General features: G+C 47.9%; 1 protein-coding gene across 1 annotated transcript in view; it reads right to left on the bottom strand.

Moving 5' to 3' along the window:
- Positions 1-23,644, bottom strand: part of pdgfd (platelet derived growth factor d) — a gene marked incomplete at both ends in the record, with an annotated part of 185,115 nt that overhangs the window by 79,033 nt on the left and 82,438 nt on the right. The window contains one exon of the mRNA XM_080731167.1: positions 22,328-22,538. Within this exon, the coding sequence (XP_080587293.1) occupies positions 22,328-22,538 (211 nt within the window). The remainder of the gene's footprint in view (positions 1-22,327; positions 22,539-23,644) is intronic.

The following is a 23,644-nucleotide window of genomic DNA, read 5'->3' as shown; positions in this document are numbered from 1 at the left end:
ATGGTATTAGTAGTTATTAACCCTAACCCTAGCCCTATCCCTAGCCCTCAGGTCCAGTTCCATGGTATTAGTAGTTATTAACCCTAACCCTAGCCCTAGCCCTAGCCCTCAGGTCCAGTTCCATGGTATTAGTAGTTATTAACCCTAACCCTAGCCCTAGCCCTCAGGTCCAGTTCCATGGTATTAGTAGTTATTAACCCTAACCCTATCCCTAGCCCTCAGGTCCAGTTCCATGGTATTAGTAGTTATTAACCCTAACCCTAGCCCTATCCCTAGCCCTCAGGTCCAGTTCCATGGTATTAGTAGTTATTAACCCTAACCCTAGCCCTATCCCTATCCCTCAGGTCCAGTTCCATGGTATTAGTAGTTATTAACCCTAACCCTAGCCCTAGCCCTCAGGTCCAGTTCCATGGTATTAGTAGTTATTAACCCTAACCCTAGCCCTAGCCCTCAGGTCCAGTTCCATGGTATTAGTAGTTATTAACCCTAACCCTAGCCCTAGCCCTCAGGTCCAGTTCCATGGTATTAGTAGTTATTAACCCTAACCCTAGCCCTAGCCCTAGCCCTCAGGTCCAGTTCCATGGTATTAGTTATTAACCCTAACCCTAGCCCTAGCCCTAGCCCTCAGGTCCAGTTCCATGGTATTAGTAGTTATTAACCCTAACCCTAGCCCTATCCCTAGCCCTCAGGTCCAGTTCCATGGTATTAGTAGTTATTAACCCTAGCCCTAGCCCTAGCCCTCAGGTCCAGTTCCATGGTATTAGTAGTTATTAACCCTAACCCTAGCCCTAGCCCTAGCCCTCAGGTCCAGTTCCATGGTATTAGTTATTAACCCTAACCCTAGCCCTAGCCCTAGCCCTCAGGTCCAGTTCCATGGTATTAGTAGTTATTAACCCTAACCCTAGCCCTATCCCTAGCCCTCAGGTCCAGTTCCATGGTATTAGTAGTTATTAACCCTAACCCTAGCCCTATCCCTAGCCCTCAGGTCCAGTTCCATGGTATTAGTAGTTATTAACCCTAACCCTAGCCCTAGCCCTAGCCCTCAGGTCCAGTTCCATGGTATTAGTAGTTATTAACCCTAACCCTAGCCCTAGCCCTCAGGTCCAGTTCCATGGTATTAGTAGTTATTAACCCTAACCCTATCCCTAGCCCTCAGGTCCAGTTCCATGGTATTAGTAGTTATTAACCCTAACCCTAGCCCTATCCCTAGCCCTCAGGTCCAGTTCCATGGTATTAGTAGTTATTAACCCTAACCCTAGCCCTATCCCTATCCCTCAGGTCCAGTTCCATGGTATTAGTAGTTATTAACCCTAACCCTAGCCCTAGCCCTCAGGTCCAGTTCCATGGTATTAGTAGTTATTAACCCTAACCCTAGCCCTAGCCCTCAGGTCCAGTTCCATGGTATTAGTAGTTATTAACCCTAACCCTAGCCCTAGCCCTCAGGTCCAGTTCCATGGTATTAGTAGTTATTAACCCTAACCCTAGCCCTAGCCCTAGCCCTAGCCCTCAGGTCCAGTTCCATGGTATTAGTAGTTATTAACCCTAACCCTAGCCCTAGCCCTAGCCCTCAGGTCCAGTTCCATGGTATTAGTAGTTATTAACCCTAACCCTAGCCCTAGCCCTCAGGTCCAGTTCCATGGTATTAGTAGTTATTAACCCTAACCCTAGCCCTAGCCCTAGCCCTCAGGTCCAGTTCCATGGTATTAGTAGTTATTAACCCTAACCCTAACCCTAGCCCTAGCCCTCAGGTCCAGTTCCATGGTATTAGTAGTTATTAACCCTAACCCTAGCCCTAGCCCTAGACCTCAGGTCCAGTTCCATGGTATTAGTAGTTATTAACCCTAACCCTAGCCCTAGCCCTAGCCCTCAGGTCCAGTTCCATGGTATTAGTAGTTATTAACCCTAACCCTAGCCCTAGCCCTCAGGTCCAGTTCCATGGTATTAGTAGTTATTAACCCTAACCCTATCCCTAGCCCTCAGGTCCAGTTCCATGGTATTAGTAGTTATTAACCCTAACCCTAGCCCTATCCCTAGCCCTCAGGTCCAGTTCCATGGTATTAGTAGTTATTAACCCTAACCCTAACCCTAGCCCTAGCCCTCAGGTCCAGTTCCATGGTATTAGTAGTTATTAACCCTAACCCTATCCCTAGCCCTCAGGTCCAGTTCCATGGTATTAGTAGTTATTAACCCTAACCCTAGCCCTAGCCCTAGCCCTCAGGTCCAGTTCCATGGTATTAGTAGTTATTAACCCTAACCCTAACCCTAGCCCTATCCCTCAGGTCCAGTTCCATGGTATTAGTAGTTATTAACCCTAACCCTAACCCTAGCCCTAGCCCTCAGGTCCAGTTCCATGGTATTAGTAGTTATTAACCCTAACCCTAGCCCTAGCCCTAGCCCTCAGGTCCAGTTCCATGGTATTAGTTATTAACCCTAACCCTAGCCCTAGCCCTAGCCCTCAGGTCCAGTTCCATGGTATTAGTAGTTATTAACCCTAACCCTAGCCCTATCCCTAGCCCTCAGGTCCAGTTCCATGGTATTAGTAGTTATTAACCCTAACCCTAGCCCTATCCCTAGCCCTCAGGTCCAGTTCCATGGTATTAGTAGTTATTAACCCTAACCCTAGCCCTAGCCCTAGCCCTCAGGTCCAGTTCCATGGTATTAGTAGTTATTAACCCTAACCCTAGCCCTAGCCCTCAGGTCCAGTTCCATGGTATTAGTAGTTATTAACCCTAACCCTATCCCTAGCCCTCAGGTCCAGTTCCATGGTATTAGTAGTTATTAACCCTAACCCTAGCCCTATCCCTCAGGTCCAGTTCCATGGTATTAGTAGTTATTAACCCTATCCCTAGCCCTAGCCCTCAGGTCCAGTTCCATGGTATTAGTAGTTATTAACCCTAACCCTAGCCCTAGCCCTCAGGTCCAGTTCCATGGTATTAGTAGTTATTAACCCTAACCCTAGCCCTAGCCCTAGCCCTCAGGTCCAGTTCCATGGTATTAGTAGTTATTAACCCTAACCCTAGCCCTATCCCTAGCCCTCAGGTCCAGTTCCATGGTATTAGTAGTTATTAACCCTAACCCTAGCCCTAGCCCTAGCCCTCAGGTCCAGTTCCATGGTATTAGTAGTTATTAACCCTAACCCTAGCCCTAGCCCTAGCCCTCAGGTCCAGTTCCATGGTATTAGTAGTTATTAACCCTAACCCTAGCCCTAGCCCTCAGGTCCAGTTCCATGGTATTAGTAGTTATTAACCCTAACCCTATCCCTAGCCCTCAGGTCCAGTTCCATGGTATTAGTAGTTATTAACCCTAACCCTAGCCCTATCCCTCAGGTCCAGTTCCATGGTATTAGTAGTTATTAACCCTATCCCTAGCCCTAGCCCTCAGGTCCAGTTCCATGGTATTAGTAGTTATTAACCCTAACCCTAGCCCTAGCCCTCAGGTCCAGTTCCATGGTATTAGTAGTTATTAACCCTAACCCTAGCCCTAGCCCTAGCCCTCAGGTCCAGTTCCATGGTATTAGTAGTTATTAACCCTAACCCTAGCCCTATCCCTAGCCCTCAGGTCCAGTTCCATGGTATTAGTAGTTATTAACCCTAACCCTAGCCCTAGCCCTAGCCCTCAGGTCCAGTTCCATGGTATTAGTAGTTATTAACCCTAACCCTAGCCCTAGCCCTAGCCCTCAGGTCCAGTTCCATGGTATTAGTAGTTATTAACCCTAACCCTAGCCCTAGCCCTCAGGTCCAGTTCCATGGTATTAGTAGTTATTAACCCTAACCCTATCCCTAGCCCTCAGGTCCAGTTCCATGGTATTAGTAGTTATTAACCCTAACCCTAGCCCTATCCCTAGCCCTCAGGTCCAGTTCCATGGTATTAGTAGTTATTAACCCTAACCCTAGCCCTAGCCCTAGCCCTCAGGTCCAGTTCCATGGTATTAGTAGTTATTAACCCTAACCCTAGCCCTAGCCCTCAGGTCCAGTTCCATGGTATTAGTAGTTATTAACCCTAACCCTAGCCCTAGCCCTCAGGTCCAGTTCCATGGTATTAGTAGTTATTAACCCTAACCCTAGCCCTAGCCCTCAGGTCCAGTTCCATGGTATTAGTAGTTATTAACCCTAACCCTAGCCCTAGCCCTAGCCCTCAGGTCCAGTTCCATGGTATTAGTAGTTATTAACCCTAACCCTAGCCCTAGCCCTAGCCCTCAGGTCCAGTTCCATGGTATTAGTAGTTATTAACCCTAACCCTAGCCCTAGCCCTAGACCTCAGGTCCAGTTCCATGGTATTAGTAGTTATTAACCCTAACCCTAGCCCTAGCCCTAGCCCTCAGGTCCAGTTCCAAGGTATTAGTAGTTATTAACCCTAACCCTAGCCCTAGCCCTCAGGTCCAGTTCCATGGTATTAGTAGTTATTAACCCTAACCCTATCCCTAGCCCTCAGGTCCAGTTCCATGGTATTAGTAGTTATTAACCCTAACCCTAGCCCTATCCCTAGCCCTCAGGTCCAGTTCCATGGTATTAGTAGTTATTAACCCTAACCCTAACCCTAGCCCTAGCCCTCAGGTCCAGTTCCATGGTATTAGTAGTTATTAACCCTAACCCTATCCCTAGCCCTCAGGTCCAGTTCCATGGTATTAGTAGTTATTAACCCTAACCCTAGCCCTATCCCTAGCCCTCAGGTCCAGTTCCATGGTATTAGTAGTTATTAACCCTAACCCTAACCCTAGCCCTATCCCTCAGGTCCAGTTCCATGGTATTAGTAGTTATTAACCCTAACCCTAACCCTAGCCCTAGCCCTCAGGTCCAGTTCCATGGTATTAGTAGTTATTAACCCTAACCCTAGCCCTAGCCCTCAGGTCCAGTTCCATGGTATTAGTTATTAACCCTAACCCTAGCCCTAGCCCTAGCCCTCAGGTCCAGTTCCATGGTATTAGTAGTTATTAACCCTAACCCTAGCCCTATCCCTAGCCCTCAGGTTCAGTTCCATGGTATTAGTAGTTATTAACCCTAACCCTAGCCCTATCCCTAGCCCTCAGGTCCAGTTCCATGGTATTAGTAGTTATTAACCCTAACCCTAGCCCTAGCCCTAGCCCTCAGGTCCAGTTCCATGGTATTAGTAGTTATTAACCCTAACCCTAGCCCTAGCCCTCAGGTCCAGTTCCATGGTATTAGTAGTTATTAACCCTAACCCTATCCCTAGCCCTCAGGTCCAGTTCCATGGTATTAGTAGTTATTAACCCTAACCCTAGCCCTATCCCTAGCCCTCAGGTCCAGTTCCATGGTATTAGTAGTTATTAACCCTAACCCTAGCCCTATCCCTATCCCTCAGGTCCAGTTCCATGGTATTAGTAGTTATTAACCCTAACCCTAGCCCTAGCCCTCAGGTCCAGTTCCATGGTATTAGTAGTTATTAACCCTAACCCTAGCCCTAGCCCTCAGGTCCAGTTCCATGGTATTAGTAGTTATTAACCCTAACCCTAGCCCTAGCCCTCAGGTCCAGTTCCATGGTATTAGTAGTTATTAACCCTAACCCTAGCCCTAGCCCTAGCCCTCAGGTCCAGTTCCATGGTATTAGTTATTAACCCTAACCCTAGCCCTAGCCCTAGCCCTCAGGTCCAGTTCCATGGTATTAGTAGTTATTAACCCTAACCCTAGCCCTATCCCTAGCCCTCAGGTCCAGTTCCATGGTATTAGTAGTTATTAACCCTAGCCCTAGCCCTAGCCCTCAGGTCCAGTTCCATGGTATTAGTAGTTATTAACCCTAACCCTAGCCCTAGCCCTAGCCCTCAGGTCCAGTTCCATGGTATTAGTTATTAACCCTAACCCTAGCCCTAGCCCTAGCCCTCAGGTCCAGTTCCATGGTATTAGTAGTTATTAACCCTAACCCTAGCCCTATCCCTAGCCCTCAGGTCCAGTTCCATGGTATTAGTAGTTATTAACCCTAACCCTAGCCCTATCCCTAGCCCTCAGGTCCAGTTCCATGGTATTAGTAGTTATTAACCCTAACCCTAGCCCTAGCCCTAGCCCTCAGGTCCAGTTCCATGGTATTAGTAGTTATTAACCCTAACCCTAGCCCTAGCCCTCAGGTCCAGTTCCATGGTATTAGTAGTTATTAACCCTAACCCTATCCCTAGCCCTCAGGTCCAGTTCCATGGTATTAGTAGTTATTAACCCTAACCCTAGCCCTATCCCTAGCCCTCAGGTCCAGTTCCATGGTATTAGTAGTTATTAACCCTAACCCTAGCCCTATCCCTATCCCTCAGGTCCAGTTCCATGGTATTAGTAGTTATTAACCCTAACCCTAGCCCTAGCCCTCAGGTCCAGTTCCATGGTATTAGTAGTTATTAACCCTAACCCTAGCCCTAGCCCTCAGGTCCAGTTCCATGGTATTAGTAGTTATTAACCCTAACCCTAGCCCTAGCCCTCAGGTCCAGTTCCATGGTATTAGTAGTTATTAACCCTAACCCTAGCCCTAGCCCTAGCCCTAGCCCTCAGGTCCAGTTCCATGGTATTAGTAGTTATTAACCCTAACCCTAGCCCTAGCCCTAGCCCTCAGGTCCAGTTCCATGGTATTAGTAGTTATTAACCCTAACCCTAGCCCTAGCCCTCAGGTCCAGTTCCATGGTATTAGTAGTTATTAACCCTAACCCTAGCCCTAGCCCTAGCCCTCAGGTCCAGTTCCATGGTATTAGTAGTTATTAACCCTAACCCTAACCCTAGCCCTAGCCCTCAGGTCCAGTTCCATGGTATTAGTAGTTATTAACCCTAACCCTAGCCCTAGCCCTAGACCTCAGGTCCAGTTCCATGGTATTAGTAGTTATTAACCCTAACCCTAGCCCTAGCCCTAGCCCTCAGGTCCAGTTCCATGGTATTAGTAGTTATTAACCCTAACCCTAGCCCTAGCCCTCAGGTCCAGTTCCATGGTATTAGTAGTTATTAACCCTAACCCTATCCCTAGCCCTCAGGTCCAGTTCCATGGTATTAGTAGTTATTAACCCTAACCCTAGCCCTATCCCTAGCCCTCAGGTCCAGTTCCATGGTATTAGTAGTTATTAACCCTAACCCTAACCCTAGCCCTAGCCCTCAGGTCCAGTTCCATGGTATTAGTAGTTATTAACCCTAACCCTATCCCTAGCCCTCAGGTCCAGTTCCATGGTATTAGTAGTTATTAACCCTAACCCTAGCCCTAGCCCTAGCCCTCAGGTCCAGTTCCATGGTATTAGTAGTTATTAACCCTAACCCTAACCCTAGCCCTATCCCTCAGGTCCAGTTCCATGGTATTAGTAGTTATTAACCCTAACCCTAACCCTAGCCCTAGCCCTCAGGTCCAGTTCCATGGTATTAGTAGTTATTAACCCTAACCCTAGCCCTAGCCCTAGCCCTCAGGTCCAGTTCCATGGTATTAGTTATTAACCCTAACCCTAGCCCTAGCCCTAGCCCTCAGGTCCAGTTCCATGGTATTAGTAGTTATTAACCCTAACCCTAGCCCTATCCCTAGCCCTCAGGTCCAGTTCCATGGTATTAGTAGTTATTAACCCTAACCCTAGCCCTATCCCTAGCCCTCAGGTCCAGTTCCATGGTATTAGTAGTTATTAACCCTAACCCTAGCCCTAGCCCTAGCCCTCAGGTCCAGTTCCATGGTATTAGTAGTTATTAACCCTAACCCTAGCCCTAGCCCTCAGGTCCAGTTCCATGGTATTAGTAGTTATTAACCCTAACCCTATCCCTAGCCCTCAGGTCCAGTTCCATGGTATTAGTAGTTATTAACCCTAACCCTAGCCCTATCCCTCAGGTCCAGTTCCATGGTATTAGTAGTTATTAACCCTATCCCTAGCCCTAGCCCTCAGGTCCAGTTCCATGGTATTAGTAGTTATTAACCCTAACCCTAGCCCTAGCCCTCAGGTCCAGTTCCATGGTATTAGTAGTTATTAACCCTAACCCTAGCCCTAGCCCTAGCCCTCAGGTCCAGTTCCATGGTATTAGTAGTTATTAACCCTAACCCTAGCCCTATCCCTAGCCCTCAGGTCCAGTTCCATGGTATTAGTAGTTATTAACCCTAACCCTAGCCCTAGCCCTAGCCCTCAGGTCCAGTTCCATGGTATTAGTAGTTATTAACCCTAACCCTAGCCCTAGCCCTAGCCCTCAGGTCCAGTTCCATGGTATTAGTAGTTATTAACCCTAACCCTAGCCCTAGCCCTCAGGTCCAGTTCCATGGTATTAGTAGTTATTAACCCTAACCCTATCCCTAGCCCTCAGGTCCAGTTCCATGGTATTAGTAGTTATTAACCCTAACCCTAGCCCTATCCCTCAGGTCCAGTTCCATGGTATTAGTAGTTATTAACCCTATCCCTAGCCCTAGCCCTCAGGTCCAGTTCCATGGTATTAGTAGTTATTAACCCTAACCCTAGCCCTAGCCCTCAGGTCCAGTTCCATGGTATTAGTAGTTATTAACCCTAACCCTAGCCCTAGCCCTAGCCCTCAGGTCCAGTTCCATGGTATTAGTAGTTATTAACCCTAACCCTAGCCCTATCCCTAGCCCTCAGGTCCAGTTCCATGGTATTAGTAGTTATTAACCCTAACCCTAGCCCTAGCCCTAGCCCTCAGGTCCAGTTCCATGGTATTAGTAGTTATTAACCCTAACCCTAGCCCTAGCCCTAGCCCTCAGGTCCAGTTCCATGGTATTAGTAGTTATTAACCCTAACCCTAGCCCTAGCCCTCAGGTCCAGTTCCATGGTATTAGTAGTTATTAACCCTAACCCTATCCCTAGCCCTCAGGTCCAGTTCCATGGTATTAGTAGTTATTAACCCTAACCCTAGCCCTATCCCTAGCCCTCAGGTCCAGTTCCATGGTATTAGTAGTTATTAACCCTAACCCTAGCCCTAGCCCTAGCCCTCAGGTCCAGTTCCATGGTATTAGTAGTTATTAACCCTAACCCTAGCCCTAGCCCTCAGGTCCCAGTTCCATGGTATTAGTAGTTATTAACCCTAACCCTAGCCCTAGCCCTCAGGGTCCAGTTCCATGGTATTAGTAGTTATTAACCCTAACCCTAGCCCTAGCCCCTCAGGTCCAGTTCCATGGTATTAGTAGTTATTAACCCTAACCCTAGCCCTAGCCCTAGCCCTCAGGTCCAGTTCCATGGTATTAGTAGTTATTAACCCTAACCCTAGCCCTAGCCCTAGCCCTCAGGTCCCAGTTCCATGGTATTAGTAGTTATTAACCCTAACCCTAGCCCTAGCCCTCAGGTCCAGTTCCATGGTATTAGTAGTTATTAACCCTAACCCTAGCCCTAGCCCTAGCCCTCAGGTCCAGTTCCATGGTATTAGTAGTTATTAACCCTAACCCTAGCCCTAGCCCTAGCCCTCAGGTCCAGTTCCATGGTATTAGTAGTTATTAACCCTAACCCTAGCCCTAGCCCTAGACCTCAGGTCCAGTTCCATGGTATTAGTAGTTATTAACCCTAACCCTAGCCCTAGCCCTAGCCCTCAGGTCCAGTTTCCCATGGTATTAGTAGTTATTAACCCTAACCCCTAGCCCTCAGGTCCAGTTCCATGGTATTAGTAGTTATTAACCCTAACCCTAGCCCTAGCCCTAGCCCTCAGGTCCAGTTCCATGGTATTAGTAGTTATTAACCCTAACCCTAGCCCTAGCCCTAGCCCTCAGGTCCAGTTCCATGGTATTAGTAGTTATTAACCCTAACCCTAGCCCTAGCCCTCAGGTCCAGTTCCATGGTATTAGTAGTTATTAACCCTAACCCTAGCCCTAGCCCTAGCCCTCAGGTCCAGTTCCATGGTATTAGTAGTTATTAACCCTAACCCTAGCCCTAGCCCTAGCCCTCAGGTCCAGTTCCATGGTATTAGTAGTTATTAACCCTAACCCTAGCCCTAGCCCTAGACCTCAGGTCCAGTTCCATGGTATTAGTAGTTATTAACCCTAACCCTAGCCCTAGCCCTAGCCTCAGGTCCAGTTCCATGGTATTAGTAGTTATTAACCCTAACCCTAGCCCCTAGCCCTCAGGTCCAGTTCCATGGTATTAGTAGTTATTAACCCTAACCCTATCCCTAGCCCTCAGGTCCAGTTCCATGGTATTAGTAGTTATTAACCCTAACCCTAGCCCTATCCCTAGCCCTCAGGTCCAGTTCCATGGTATTAGTAGTTATTAACCCTAACCCTAACCCTAGCCCTAGCCCTCAGGTCCAGTTCCATGGTATTAGTAGTTATTAACCCTAACCCTATCCCTAGCCCTCAGGTCCAGTTCCATGGTATTAGTAGTTATTAACCCTAACCCTAGCCCTAGCCCTAGCCCTCAGGTCCAGTTCCATGGTATTAGTAGTTATTAACCCTAACCCTAACCCTAGCCCTATCCCTCAGGTCCAGTTCCATGGTATTAGTAGTTATTAACCCTAACCCTAACCCTAGCCCTAGCCCTCAGGTCCAGTTCCATGGTATTAGTAGTTATTAACCCTAACCCTAGCCCTAGCCCTAGCCCTCAGGTCCAGTTCCATGGTATTAGTTATTAACCCTAACCCTAGCCCTAGCCCTAGCCCTCAGGTCCAGTTCCATGGTATTAGTAGTTATTAACCCTAACCCTAGCCCTATCCCTAGCCCTCAGGTCCAGTTCCATGGTATTAGTAGTTATTAACCCTAACCCTAGCCCTATCCCTAGCCCTCAGGTCCAGTTCCATGGTATTAGTAGTTATTAACCCTAACCCTAGCCCTAGCCCTAGCCCTCAGGTCCAGTTCCATGGTATTAGTAGTTATTAACCCTAACCCTATCCCTAGCCCTCAGGTCCAGTTCCATGGTATTAGTAGTTATTAACCCTAACCCTAGCCCTATCCCTAGCCCTCAGGTCCAGTTCCATGGTATTAGTAGTTATTAACCCTAACCCTAGCCCTAGCCCTAGCCCTCAGGTCCAGTTCCATGGTATTAGTAGTTATTAACCCTAACCCTAGCCCTAGCCCTCAGGTCCAGTTCCATGGTATTAGTAGTTATTAACCCTAACCCTAGCCCTAGCCCTCAGGTCCAGTTCCATGGTATTAGTAGTTATTAACCCTAACCCTAGCCCTAGCCCTCAGGTCCAGTTCCATGGTATTAGTAGTTATTAACCCTAACCCTAGCCCTAGCCCTAGCCCTCAGGTCCAGTTCCATGGTATTAGTAGTTATTAACCCTAACCCTAGCCCTAGCCCTAGCCCTCAGGTCCAGTTCCATGGTATTAGTAGTTATTAACCCTAACCCTAGCCCTAGCCCTCAGGTCCAGTTCCATGGTATTAGTAGTTATTAACCCTAACCCTAGCCCTAGCCCTAGCCCTCAGGTCCAGTTCCATGGTATTAGTAGTTATTAACCCTAACCCTAGCCCTAGCCCTAGCCCTCAGGTCCAGTTCCATGGTATTAGTAGTTATTAACCCTAACCCTAGCCCTAGCCCTAGACCTCAGGTCCAGTTCCATGGTATTAGTAGTTATTAACCCTAACCCTAGCCCTAGCCCTAGCCCTCAGGTCCAGTTCCATGGTATTAGTAGTTATTAACCCTAACCCTAGCCCTAGCCCTCAGGTCCAGTTCCATGGTATTAGTAGTTATTAACCCTAACCCTAGCCCTAGCCCTAGCCCTCAGGTCCAGTTCCATGGTATTAGTAGTTATTAACCCTAACCCTAGCCCTAGCCCTAGCCCTCAGGTCCAGTTCCATGGTATTAGTAGTTATTAACCCTAACCCTAGCCCTAGCCCTCAGGTCCAGTTCCATGGTATTAGTAGTTATTAACCCTAACCCTAGCCCTAGCCCTAGCCCTCAGGTCCAGTTCCATGGTATTAGTAGTTATTAACCCTAACCCTAGCCCTAGCCCTAGCCCTCAGGTCCAGTTCCATGGTATTAGTAGTTATTAACCCTAACCCTAGCCCTAGCCCTAGACCTCAGGTCCAGTTCCATGGTATTAGTAGTTATTAACCCTAACCCTAGCCCTAGCCCTAGCCCTCAGGTCCAGTTCCATGGTATTAGTAGTTATTAACCCTAACCCTAGCCCTAGCCCTCAGGTCCAGTTCCATGGTATTAGTAGTTATTAACCCTAACCCTATCCCTAGCCCTCAGGTCCAGTTCCATGGTATTAGTAGTTATTAACCCTAACCCTAGCCCTATCCCTAGCCCTCAGGTCCAGTTCCATGGTATTAGTAGTTATTAACCCTAACCCTAACCCTAGCCCTAGCCCTCAGGTCCAGTTCCATGGTATTAGTAGTTATTAACCCTAACCCTATCCCTAGCCCTCAGGTCCAGTTCCATGGTATTAGTAGTTATTAACCCTAACCCTAGCCCTAGCCCTAGCCCTCAGGTCCAGTTCCATGGTATTAGTAGTTATTAACCCTAACCCTAACCCTAGCCCTATCCCTCAGGTCCAGTTCCATGGTATTAGTAGTTATTAACCCTAACCCTAACCCTAGCCCTAGCCCTCAGGTCCAGTTCCATGGTATTAGTAGTTATTAACCCTAACCCTAGCCCTAGCCCTAGCCCTCAGGTCCAGTTCCATGGTATTAGTTATTAACCCTAACCCTAGCCCTAGCCCTAGCCCTCAGGTCCAGTTCCATGGTATTAGTAGTTATTAACCCTAACCCTAGCCCTATCCCTAGCCCTCAGGTCCAGTTCCATGGTATTAGTAGTTATTAACCCTAACCCTAGCCCTATCCCTAGCCCTCAGGTCCAGTTCCATGGTATTAGTAGTTATTAACCCTAACCCTAGCCCTAGCCCTAGCCCTCAGGTCCAGTTCCATGGTATTAGTAGTTATTAACCCTAACCCTAGCCCTAGCCCAAAGGTCCAGTTCCATGGTATTAGTAGTTATTAACCCTAACCCTATCCCTAGCCCTCAGGTCCAGTTCCATGGTATTAGTAGTTATTAACCCTAACCCTAGCCCTATCCCTCAGGTCCAGTTCCATGGTATTAGTAGTTATTAACCCTATCCCTAGCCCTAGCCCTCAGGTCCAGTTCCATGGTATTAGTAGTTATTAACCCTAACCCTAGCCCTAGCCCTCAGGTCCAGTTCCATGGTATTAGTAGTTATTAACCCTAACCCTAGCCCTAGCCCTAGCCCTCAGGTCCAGTTCCATGGTATTAGTAGTTATTAACCCTAACCCTAGCCCTAGCCCTAGCCCTCAGGTCCAGTTCCATGGTATTAGTAGTTATTAACCCTAACCCTAGCCCTAGCCCTCAGGTCCAGTTCCATGGTATTAGTAGTTATTAACCCTAACCCTAGCCCTAGCCCTAGCCCTCAGGTCCAGTTCCATGGTATTAGTAGTTATTAACCCTAACCCTAGCCCTAGCCCTAGCCCTCAGGTCCAGTTCCATGGTATTAGTAGTTATTAACCCTAACCCTAGCCCTAGCCCTCAGGTCCAGTTCCATGGTATTAGTAGTTATTAACCCTAACCCTAGCCCTAGCCCTAGCCCTCAGGTCCAGTTCCATGGTATTAGTAGTTATTAACCCTAACCCTAGCCCTAGCCCTAGCCCTCAGGTCCAGTTCCATGGTATTAGTAGTTATTAACCCTAACCCTAGCCCTAGCCCTAGACCTCAGGTCCAGTTCCATGGTATTAGTAGTTATTAACCCTAACCCTAGCCCTAGCCCTAGCCCTCAGGTCCAGTTCCATGGTATTAGTAGTTATTAACCCTAACCCTAGCCCTAGCCCTCAGGTCCAGTTCCATGGTATTAGTAGTTATTAACCCTAACCCTATCCCTAGCCCTCAGGTCCAGTTCCATGGTATTAGTAGTTATTAACCCTAACCCTAGCCCTATCCCTAGCCCTCAGGTCCAGTTCCATGGTATTAGTAGTTATTAACCCTAACCCTAACCCTAGCCCTAGCCCTCAGGTCCAGTTCCATGGTATTAGTAGTTATTAACCCTAACCCTATCCCTAGCCCTCAGGTCCAGTTCCATGGTATTAGTAGTTATTAACCCTAACCCTAGCCCTAGCCCTAGCCCTCAGGTCCAGTTCCATGGTATTAGTAGTTATTAACCCTAACCCTAACCCTAGCCCTATCCCTCAGGTCCAGTTCCATGGTATTAGTAGTTATTAACCCTAACCCTAACCCTAGCCCTAGCCCTCAGGTCCAGTTCCATGGTATTAGTAGTTATTAACCCTAACCCTAGCCCTAGCCCTAGCCCTCAGGTCCAGTTCCATGGTATTAGTTATTAACCCTAACCCTAGCCCTAGCCCTAGCCCTCAGGTCCAGTTCCATGGTATTAGTAGTTATTAACCCTAACCCTAGCCCTATCCCTAGCCCTCAGGTCCAGTTCCATGGTATTAGTAGTTATTAACCCTAACCCTAGCCCTATCCCTAGCCCTCAGGTCCAGTTCCATGGTATTAGTAGTTATTAACCCTAACCCTAGCCCTAGCCCTAGCCCTCAGGTCCAGTTCCATGGTATTAGTAGTTATTAACCCTAACCCTAGCCCTAGCCCTCAGGTCCAGTTCCATGGTATTAGTAGTTATTAACCCTAACCCTATCCCTAGCCCTCAGGTCCAGTTCCATGGTATTAGTAGTTATTAACCCTAACCCTAGCCCTATCCCTCAGGTCCAGTTCCATGGTATTAGTAGTTATTAACCCTATCCCTAGCCCTAGCCCTCAGGTCCAGTTCCATGGTATTAGTAGTTATTAACCCTAACCCTAGCCCTAGCCCTCAGGTCCAGTTCCATGGTATTAGTAGTTATTAACCCTAACCCTAGCCCTAGCCCTAGCCCTCAGGTCCAGTTCCATGGTATTAGTAGTTATTAACCCTAACCCTAGCCCTATCCCTAGCCCTCAGGTCCAGTTCCATGGTATTAGTAGTTATTAACCCTAACCCTAGCCCTAGCCCTAGCCCTCAGGTCCAGTTCCATGGTATTAGTAGTTATTAACCCTAACCCTAGCCCTAGCCCTAGCCCTCAGGTCCAGTTCCATGGTATTAGTAGTTATTAACCCTAACCCTAGCCCTAGCCCTAGCCCTCAGGTCCAGTTCCATGGTATTAGTAGTTATTAACCCTAACCCTAGCCCTATCCCTCAGGTCCAGTTCCATGGTATTAGTAGTTATTAACCCTAACCCTAGCCCTAGCCCTCAGGTCCAGTTCCATGGTATTAGTAGTTATTAACCCTAACCCTAGCCCTATCCCTAGCCCTCAGGTCCAGTTCCATGGTATTAGTAGTTATTAACCCTATCCCTAGCCCTATCCCTAGCCCTCAGGTCCAGTTCCATGGTATTAGTAGTTATTAACCCTAACCCTAGCCCTAGCCCTAGCCCTCAGGTCCAGTTCCATGGTATTAGTAGTTATTAACCCTAACCCTAACCCTAGCACTAGCCCTAGCCCTCAGGTCCAGTTCCATGGTATTAGTAGTTATTAACCCTAACCCTAGCCCTATCCCTATCCCTCAGGTCCAGTTCCATGGTATTAGTAGTTATTAACCCTAACCCTAGCCCTATCCCTATCCCTCAGGTCCAGTTCCATGGTATTAGTAGTTATTAACCCTAACCGTAGCCCTAGCCCTAGCCCCCAGGTCCAGTTCCATGGTATTAGTAGTTATTAACCCTAACCCTAGCCCTAGCCCTAGCCCTCAGGTCCAGTTCCATGGTATTAGTAGTTATTAACCCTAACCCTAGCCCTAGCCCTAGCCCTCAGGTCCAGTTCCATGGTATTAGTAGTTATTAACCCTAACCCTAGCCCTAGCCCTAGCCCTCAGGTCCAGTTCCATGGTATTAGTAGTTATTAACCCTAACCCTAGCCCTAGCCCTCAGGTCCAGTTCCATGGTATTAGTAGTTATTAACCCTAACCCTAGCCCTAGCCCTAGCCCTCAGGTCCAGTTCCATGGTATTAGTAGTTATTAACCCTAACCCTAGCCCTATCCCTAGCCCTCAGGTCCAGTTCCATGGTATTAGTAGTTATTAACCCTAACCCTAGCCCTAGCCCTAGCCCTCAGGTCCAGTTCCATGGTATTAGTAGTTATTAACCCTAACCCTAGCCCTAGCCCTAGCCCTCAGGTCCAGTTCCATGGTATTAGTAGTTATTAACCCTAACCCTAGCCCTAGCCCTCAGGTCCAGTTCCATGGTATTAGTAGTTATTAACCCTAACCCTATCCCTAGCCCTCAGGTCCAGTTCCATGGTATTAGTAGTTATTAACCCTAACCCTAGCCCTATCCCTAGCCCTCAGGTCCAGTTCCATGGTATTAGTAGTTATTAACCCTAACCCTAGCCCTAGCCCTAGCCCTCAGGTCCAGTTCCATGGTATTAGTAGTTATTAACCCTAACCCTAGCCCTAGCCCTCAGGTCCAGTTCCATGGTATTAGTAGTTATTAACCCTAACCCTAGCCCTAGCCCTCAGGTCCAGTTCCATGGTATTAGTAGTTATTAACCCTAACCCTAGCCCTAGCCCTCAGGTCCAGTTCCATGGTATTAGTAGTTATTAACCCTAACCCTAGCCCTAGCCCTAGCCCTCAGGTCCAGTTCCATGGTATTAGTAGTTATTAACCCTAACCCTAGCCCTAGCCCTAGCCCTCAGGTCCAGTTCCATGGTATTAGTAGTTATTAACCCTAACCCTAGCCCTAGCCCTCAGGTCCAGTTCCATGGTATTAGTAGTTATTAACCCTAACCCTAGCCCTAGCCCTAGCCCTCAGGTCCAGTTCCATGGTATTAGTAGTTATTAACCCTAACCCTAGCCCTAGCCCTAGCCCTCAGGTCCAGTTCCATGGTATTAGTAGTTATTAACCCTAACCCTAGCCCTAGCCCTAGACCTCAGGTCCAGTTCCATGGTATTAGTAGTTATTAACCCTAACCCTAGCCCTAGCCCTAGCCCTCAGGTCCAGTTCCATGGTATTAGTAGTTATTAACCCTAACCCTAGCCCTAGCCCTCAGGTCCAGTTCCATGGTATTAGTAGTTATTAACCCTAACCCTAGCCCTAGCCCTAGCCCTCAGGTCCAGTTCCATGGTATTAGTAGTTATTAACCCTAACCCTAGCCCTAGCCCTAGCCCTCAGGTCCAGTTCCATGGTATTAGTAGTTATTAACCCTAACCCTAGCCCTAGCCCTCAGGTCCAGTTCCATGGTATTAGTAGTTATTAACCCTAACCCTAGCCCTAGCCCTAGCCCTCAGGTCCAGTTCCATGGTATTAGTAGTTATTAACCCTAACCCTAGCCCTAGCCCTAGCCCTCAGGTCCAGTTCCATGGTATTAGTAGTTATTAACCCTAACCCTAGCCCTAGCCCTAGACCTCAGGTCCAGTTCCATGGTATTAGTAGTTATTAACCCTAACCCTAGCCCTAGCCCTAGCCCTCAGGTCCAGTTCCATGGTATTAGTAGTTATTAACCCTAACCCTAGCCCTAGCCCTCAGGTCCAGTTCCATGGTATTAGTAGTTATTAACCCTAACCCTATCCCTAGCCCTCAGGTCCAGTTCCATGGTATTAGTAGTTATTAACCCTAACCCTAGCCCTATCCCTAGCCCTCAGGTCCAGTTCCATGGTATTAGTAGTTATTAACCCTAACCCTAACCCTAGCCCTAGCCCTCAGGTCCAGTTCCATGGTATTAGTAGTTATTAACCCTAACCCTATCCCTAGCCCTCAGGTCCAGTTCCATGGTATTAGTAGTTATTAACCCTAACCCTAGCCCTAGCCCTAGCCCTCAGGTCCAGTTCCATGGTATTAGTAGTTATTAACCCTAACCCTAACCCTAGCCCTATCCCTCAGGTCCAGTTCCATGGTATTAGTAGTTATTAACCCTAACCCTAACCCTAGCCCTAGCCCTCAGGTCCAGTTCCATGGTATTAGTAGTTATTAACCCTAACCCTAGCCCTAGCCCTAGCCCTCAGGTCCAGTTCCATGGTATTAGTTATTAACCCTAACCCTAGCCCTAGCCCTAGCCCTCAGGTCCAGTTCCATGGTATTAGTAGTTATTAACCCTAACCCTAGCCCTATCCCTAGCCCTCAGGTCCAGTTCCATGGTATTAGTAGTTATTAACCCTAACCCTAGCCCTATCCCTAGCCCTCAGGTCCAGTTCCATGGTATTAGTAGTTATTAACCCTAACCCTAGCCCTAGCCCTAGCCCTCAGGTCCAGTTCCATGGTATTAGTAGTTATTAACCCTAACCCTAGCCCTAGCCCTCAGGTCCAGTTCCATGGTATTAGTAGTTATTAACCCTAACCCTATCCCTAGCCCTCAGGTCCAGTTCCATGGTATTAGTAGTTATTAACCCTAACCCTAGCCCTATCCCTCAGGTCCAGTTCCATGGTATTAGTAGTTATTAACCCTATCCCTAGCCCTAGCCCTCAGGTCCAGTTCCATGGTATTAGTAGTTATTAACCCTAACCCTAGCCCTAGCCCTCAGGTCCAGTTCCATGGTATTAGTAGTTATTAACCCTAACCCTAGCCCTAGCCCTAGCCCTCAGGTCCAGTTCCATGGTATTAGTAGTTATTAACCCTAACCCTAGCCCTATCCCTAGCCCTCAGGTCCAGTTCCATGGTATTAGTAGTTATTAACCCTAACCCTAGCCCTAGCCCTAGCCCTCAGGTCCAGTTCCATGGTATTAGTAGTTATTAACCCTAACCCTAGCCCTAGCCCTAGCCCTCAGGTCCAGTTCCATGGTATTAGTAGTTATTAACCCTAACCCTAGCCCTAGCCCTAGCCCTCAGGTCCAGTTCCATGGTATTAGTAGTTATTAACCCTAACCCTAGCCCTATCCCTCAGGTCCAGTTCCATGGTATTAGTAGTTATTAACCCTAACCCTAGCCCTAGCCCTCAGGTCCAGTTCCATGGTATTAGTAGTTATTAACCCTAACCCTAGCCCTATCCCTAGCCCTCAGGTCCAGTTCCATGGTATTAGTAGTTATTAACCCTATCCCTAGCCCTATCCCTAGCCCTCAGGTCCAGTTCCATGGTATTAGTAGTTATTAACCCTAACCCTAGCCCTAGCCCTAGCCCTCAGGTCCAGTTCCATGGTATTAGTAGTTATTAACCCTAACCCTAACCCTAGCACTAGCCCTAGCCCTCAGGTCCAGTTCCATGGTATTAGTAGTTATTAACCCTAACCCTAGCCCTATCCCTATCCCTCAGGTCCAGTTCCATGGTATTAGTAGTTATTAACCCTAACCCTAGCCCTATCCCTATCCCTCAGGTCCAGTTCCATGGTATTAGTAGTTATTAACCCTAACCGTAGCCCTAGCCCTAGCCCCCAGGTCCAGTTCCATGGTATTAGTAGTTATTAACCCTAACCCTAGCCCTAGCCCTAGCCCTCAGGTCCAGTTCCATGGTATTAGTAGTTATTAACCCTAACCCTAGCCCTAGCCCTAGCCCTCAGGTCCAGTTCCATGGTATTAGTAGTTATTAACCCTAACCCTAGCCCTAGCCCTAGCCCTCAGGTCCAGTTCCATGGTATTAGTAGTTATTAACCCTAACCCTAGCCCTATCCCTATCCCTCAGGTCCAGTTCCATGGTATTAGTAGTTATTAACCCTAACCCTAGCCCTATCCCTAGCCCTCAGGTCCAGTTCCATGGTATTAGTAGTTATTAACCCTAACCCTAGCCCTAGCCCTCAGGTCCAGTTCCATGGTATTAGTAGTTATTAACCCTAACCCTAGCCCTATCCCTAGCCCTCAGGTCCAGTTCCATGGTATTAGTTATTAACCCTAACCCTAGCCCTAGCCCTAGCCCTCAGGTCCAGTTCCATGGTATTAGTAGTTATTAACCCTAACCCTAGCCCTATCCCTAGCCCTCAGGTCCAGTTCCATGGTATTAGTTATTAACCCTAACCCTAGCCCTATCCCTAGCCCTCAGGTCCAGTTCCATGGTATTAGTAGTTATTAACCCTAACCCTAGCCCTATCCCTCAGGTCCAGTTCCATGGTATTAGTAGTTATTAACCCTAACCCTAGCCCTAGCCATCAGGTCCAGTTCCATGGTATTAGTAGTTATTAACCCTAACCCTAGCCCTATCCCTCAGGTCCAGTTCCATGGTATTAGTAGTTATTAACCCTAACCCTAACCCTAGCCCTAGCCCTCAGGTCCAGTTCCATGGTATTAGTAGTTATTAACCCTAACCCTAGCCCTATCCCTCAGGTCCAGTTCCATGGTATTAGTAGTTATTAACCCTAACCCTAGCCCTAGCCCTAGCCCTCAGGTCCAGTTCCATGGTATTAGTAGTTATTAACCCTAACCCTAACCCTAACCCTAGCCCTCAGGTCCAGTTCCATGGTATTAGTAGTTATTAACCCTAACCCTAGCCCTATCCCTCAGGTCCAGTTCCATGGTATTAGTAGTTATTAACTCTAACCCTAGCCCTAGCCCTAGCCCTCAGGTCCAGTTCCATGGTATTAGTAGTTATTAACCCTAACCCTAGCCCTATCCCTAGCCCTCAGGTCCAGTTCCATGGTATTAGTAGTTATTAACCCTAACCCTAGCCCTAGCCATCAGGTCCAGTTCCATGGTATTAGTAGTTATTAACCCTAACCCTAGCCCTATCCCTCAGGTCCAGTTCCATGGTATTAGTAGTTATTAACCCTAACCCTAACCCTAGCCCTAGCCCTCAGGTCCAGTTCCATGGTATTAGTAGTTATTAACCCTAACCCTAGCCCTATCCCTCAGGTCCAGTTCCATGGTATTAGTAGTTATTAACCCTAACCCTAGCCCTAGCCCTAGCCCTCAGGTCCAGTTCCATGGTATTAGTAGTTATTAACCCTAACCCTAACCCTAACCCTAGCCCTCAGGTCCAGTTCCATGGTATTAGTAGTTATTAACCCTAACCCTAGCCCTATCCCTCAGGTCCAGTTCCATGGTATTAGTAGTTATTAACTCTAACCCTAGCCCTAGCCCTAGCCCTCAGGTCCAGTTCCATGGTATTAGTAGTTATTAACCCTAACCCTAGCCCTATCCCTCAGGTCCAGTTCCATGGTATTAGTAGTTATTAACCCTAACCCTAGCCCTAGCCCTAGCCCTCAGGTCCAGTTCCATGGTATTAGTAGTTATTAACCCTAACCCTAACCCTAACCCTAGCCCTCAGGTCCAGTTCCATGGTATTAGTAGTTATTAACCCTAACCCTAGCCCTATCCCTCAGGTCCAGTTCCATGGTATTAGTAGTTATTAACTCTAACCCTAGCCCTAGCCCTAGCCCTCAGGTCCAGTTCCATGGTATTAGTAGTTATTAACCCTAACCCTAGCCCTATCCCTAGCCCTCAGGTCCAGTTCCATGGTATTAGTAGTTATTAACCCTAACCCTAGCCCTAGCCATCAGGTCCAGTTCCATGGTATTAGTAGTTATTAACCCTAACCCTAGCCCTATCCCTCAGGTCCAGTTCCATGGTATTAGTAGTTATTAACCCTAACCCTAACCCTAGCCCTAGCCCTCAGGTCCAGTTCCATGGTATTAGTAGTTATTAACCCTAACCCTAGCCCTATCCCTCAGGTCCAGTTCCATGGTATTAGTAGTTATTAACCCTAACCCTAGCCCTAGCCCTAGCCCTCAGGTCCAGTTCCATGGTATTAGTAGTTATTAACCCTAACCCTAACCCTAACCCTAGCCCTCAGGTCCAGTTCCATGGTATTAGTAGTTATTAACCCTAACCCTAGCCCTATCCCTCAGGTCCAGTTCCATGGTATTAGTAGTTATTAACTCTAACCCTAGCCCTAGCCCTAGCCCTCAGGTCCAGTTCCATGGTATTAGTAGTTATTAACCCTAACCCTAGCCCTATCCCTAGCCCTCAGGTCCAGTTCCATGGTATTAGTAGTTATTGCCAGACCCATGAAATGGGTAGGCCTACATAAGCAAATGTCGGTCTGTCCGGGTTTTCTATATAAAGGGTATATATGATGATGACATGATGATGACATGCCTACAAAAGGCATGATGTCATAAATGATGATGACAGACATGGGGTCTGGCACAACCGGGTTGACCTGGTCTAGTTATACTAGGAAGAAGCTTTTTTCCAAAAAAGTGTACAGAAAGAGTTAAAATTAGGTTTTTATGTGGCCACACCCACCAGTTCCAATTAAGTATGCCTGGTTGTCATGGTGGGTGGTGACCCAGCTGAAGTTAGCCACACCCAGAGTGTCAGGTGACTGGTAAAAGGGGAGGGGATGAGTTTATGATGTCATTAAATCTTTTTTCGATCAGGCCTTTCGACTCAGAGGCTTTCAGCTTTCAGGAAGAAACTAAAAATACACAGGGAAGACAGCTTTGCTAAATATAATGTCTTAATGTACCACGTGCTCAATCAATCAATCAATCAATCAATCAATCAATCAATCAATCAATCAATCAGTCTATGAATCAGTCAATCAAACGCTACTTCTCTGTCATAACTGCTCTTGTTTCTAGTTTCTGTCGTTCTCTCACTTGCATACGCCGTTCTCGGCCTCCTCCAGGCGGAAGTGTCCGTCAAACTCCAGCTGCACGCGGGCCCCCGGCGGCGACAGCAGTTTCCAGGACAACAGCAGGTTGCGGGGGTAGGCGCTGGGGTAGCGCGGGCTGTGCAGGACCCCTCCCGCCGCCGTCACCGTGATGACGTCCTCCTTGCGGTACAAGTCTGTGGTGGTGAGGCGATTGTCTGTTAGTGGTTACACACAACTGCTGTCAGTTAGTTAGTTCGCCGTAAACAGGAGAACACTCACACACATACACAGGTGTTTTTAGTTTTGTTTGTTTCCATTTTTTAAAACTGAAACTTTGGGAACACTTTTCATGCCTAAAATGGAGATCTCCGTTTCAGGACTTTTATCCACACCTCTGTGCCAGCGTTTTTAGTGTTTTTACCGTGTTTTTGGAGGACGATTGCGCACATGCATACTGCCGTGCGTGTGCTCCAATTTGCTGCGGTGCTTTCTACATCTTTTTTTTTTTCACCCAGTGCCAATTGCCTATGTAATCCTGGGCTCTGCTCTCCCTCTGCCGCGCCAGGGGAGACAACGGACAAACCTCATGCTTCCTTCAATGCATGGGTAGTCCAAGTTGTTTCTTTTCACCTGACAGTGGGGATTTCCCTGGGATGGACGTAGCACGTGGAAGGAACACGTTATTCCAACCAGTTCCTTTCCCCTCCATCAAGCGCCCCGGCTGGCCAGGGGGAGGCATTATTGAGACCAGGATTACTGCATGTTTTTGTGAGGGTATCAAACCCTAGGAGACACGGGGAGAACATGCAAACTCCCCACAGAAAGGCCCTATCGCCAACCCCACCTAGGGTGTGGGCGCTGATGACGCGGAGGAAGGAACACGCCCCCCAGTGCCCACAGCGTCCCCTGGCGGGCTGTGAGGCCAAGCACTAACCACTGCGCCACCGTGCCCCCCCCCCCCCCCCCCCCCCCGTTGCGGTGCTTTCTACACCCTTACTGTGTGTGTGAGCGAGCAGTGAAATGGCTTCCGTGTTGATTCAGCTCGGCTCGGGCAGCACTCAAATTCATGCAGGAGGGGCCATGTGACGCTGTGGAAACCTAGAACCCGCGGAAAGCGCATTTCTTCTTCTAAATGGGGGAATCGATGTTTTGTTTCCGAGTTCTTTAGTCTCCTAGCAACTATTAGCAACCGAGGCTCGATCACACGGTAGACACACGGCGATCTTAATACGCTGATTAAAACAAAACGCTAAGACGGAGATCTCTCCTCGTCTAAGGTAGACGTTTTATACCAAAATCATGAAAGTCCAAGCACAGGAAG

This window comes from Nannobrachium achirus (assembly GCF_963921795.1).
Source record: "Nannobrachium achirus genome assembly, chromosome: 8".
Lineage (NCBI taxonomy): Eukaryota > Metazoa > Chordata > Actinopteri > Myctophiformes > Myctophidae > Nannobrachium > Nannobrachium achirus.
This window is presented reverse-complemented; position numbering and strand designations above follow the sequence as displayed.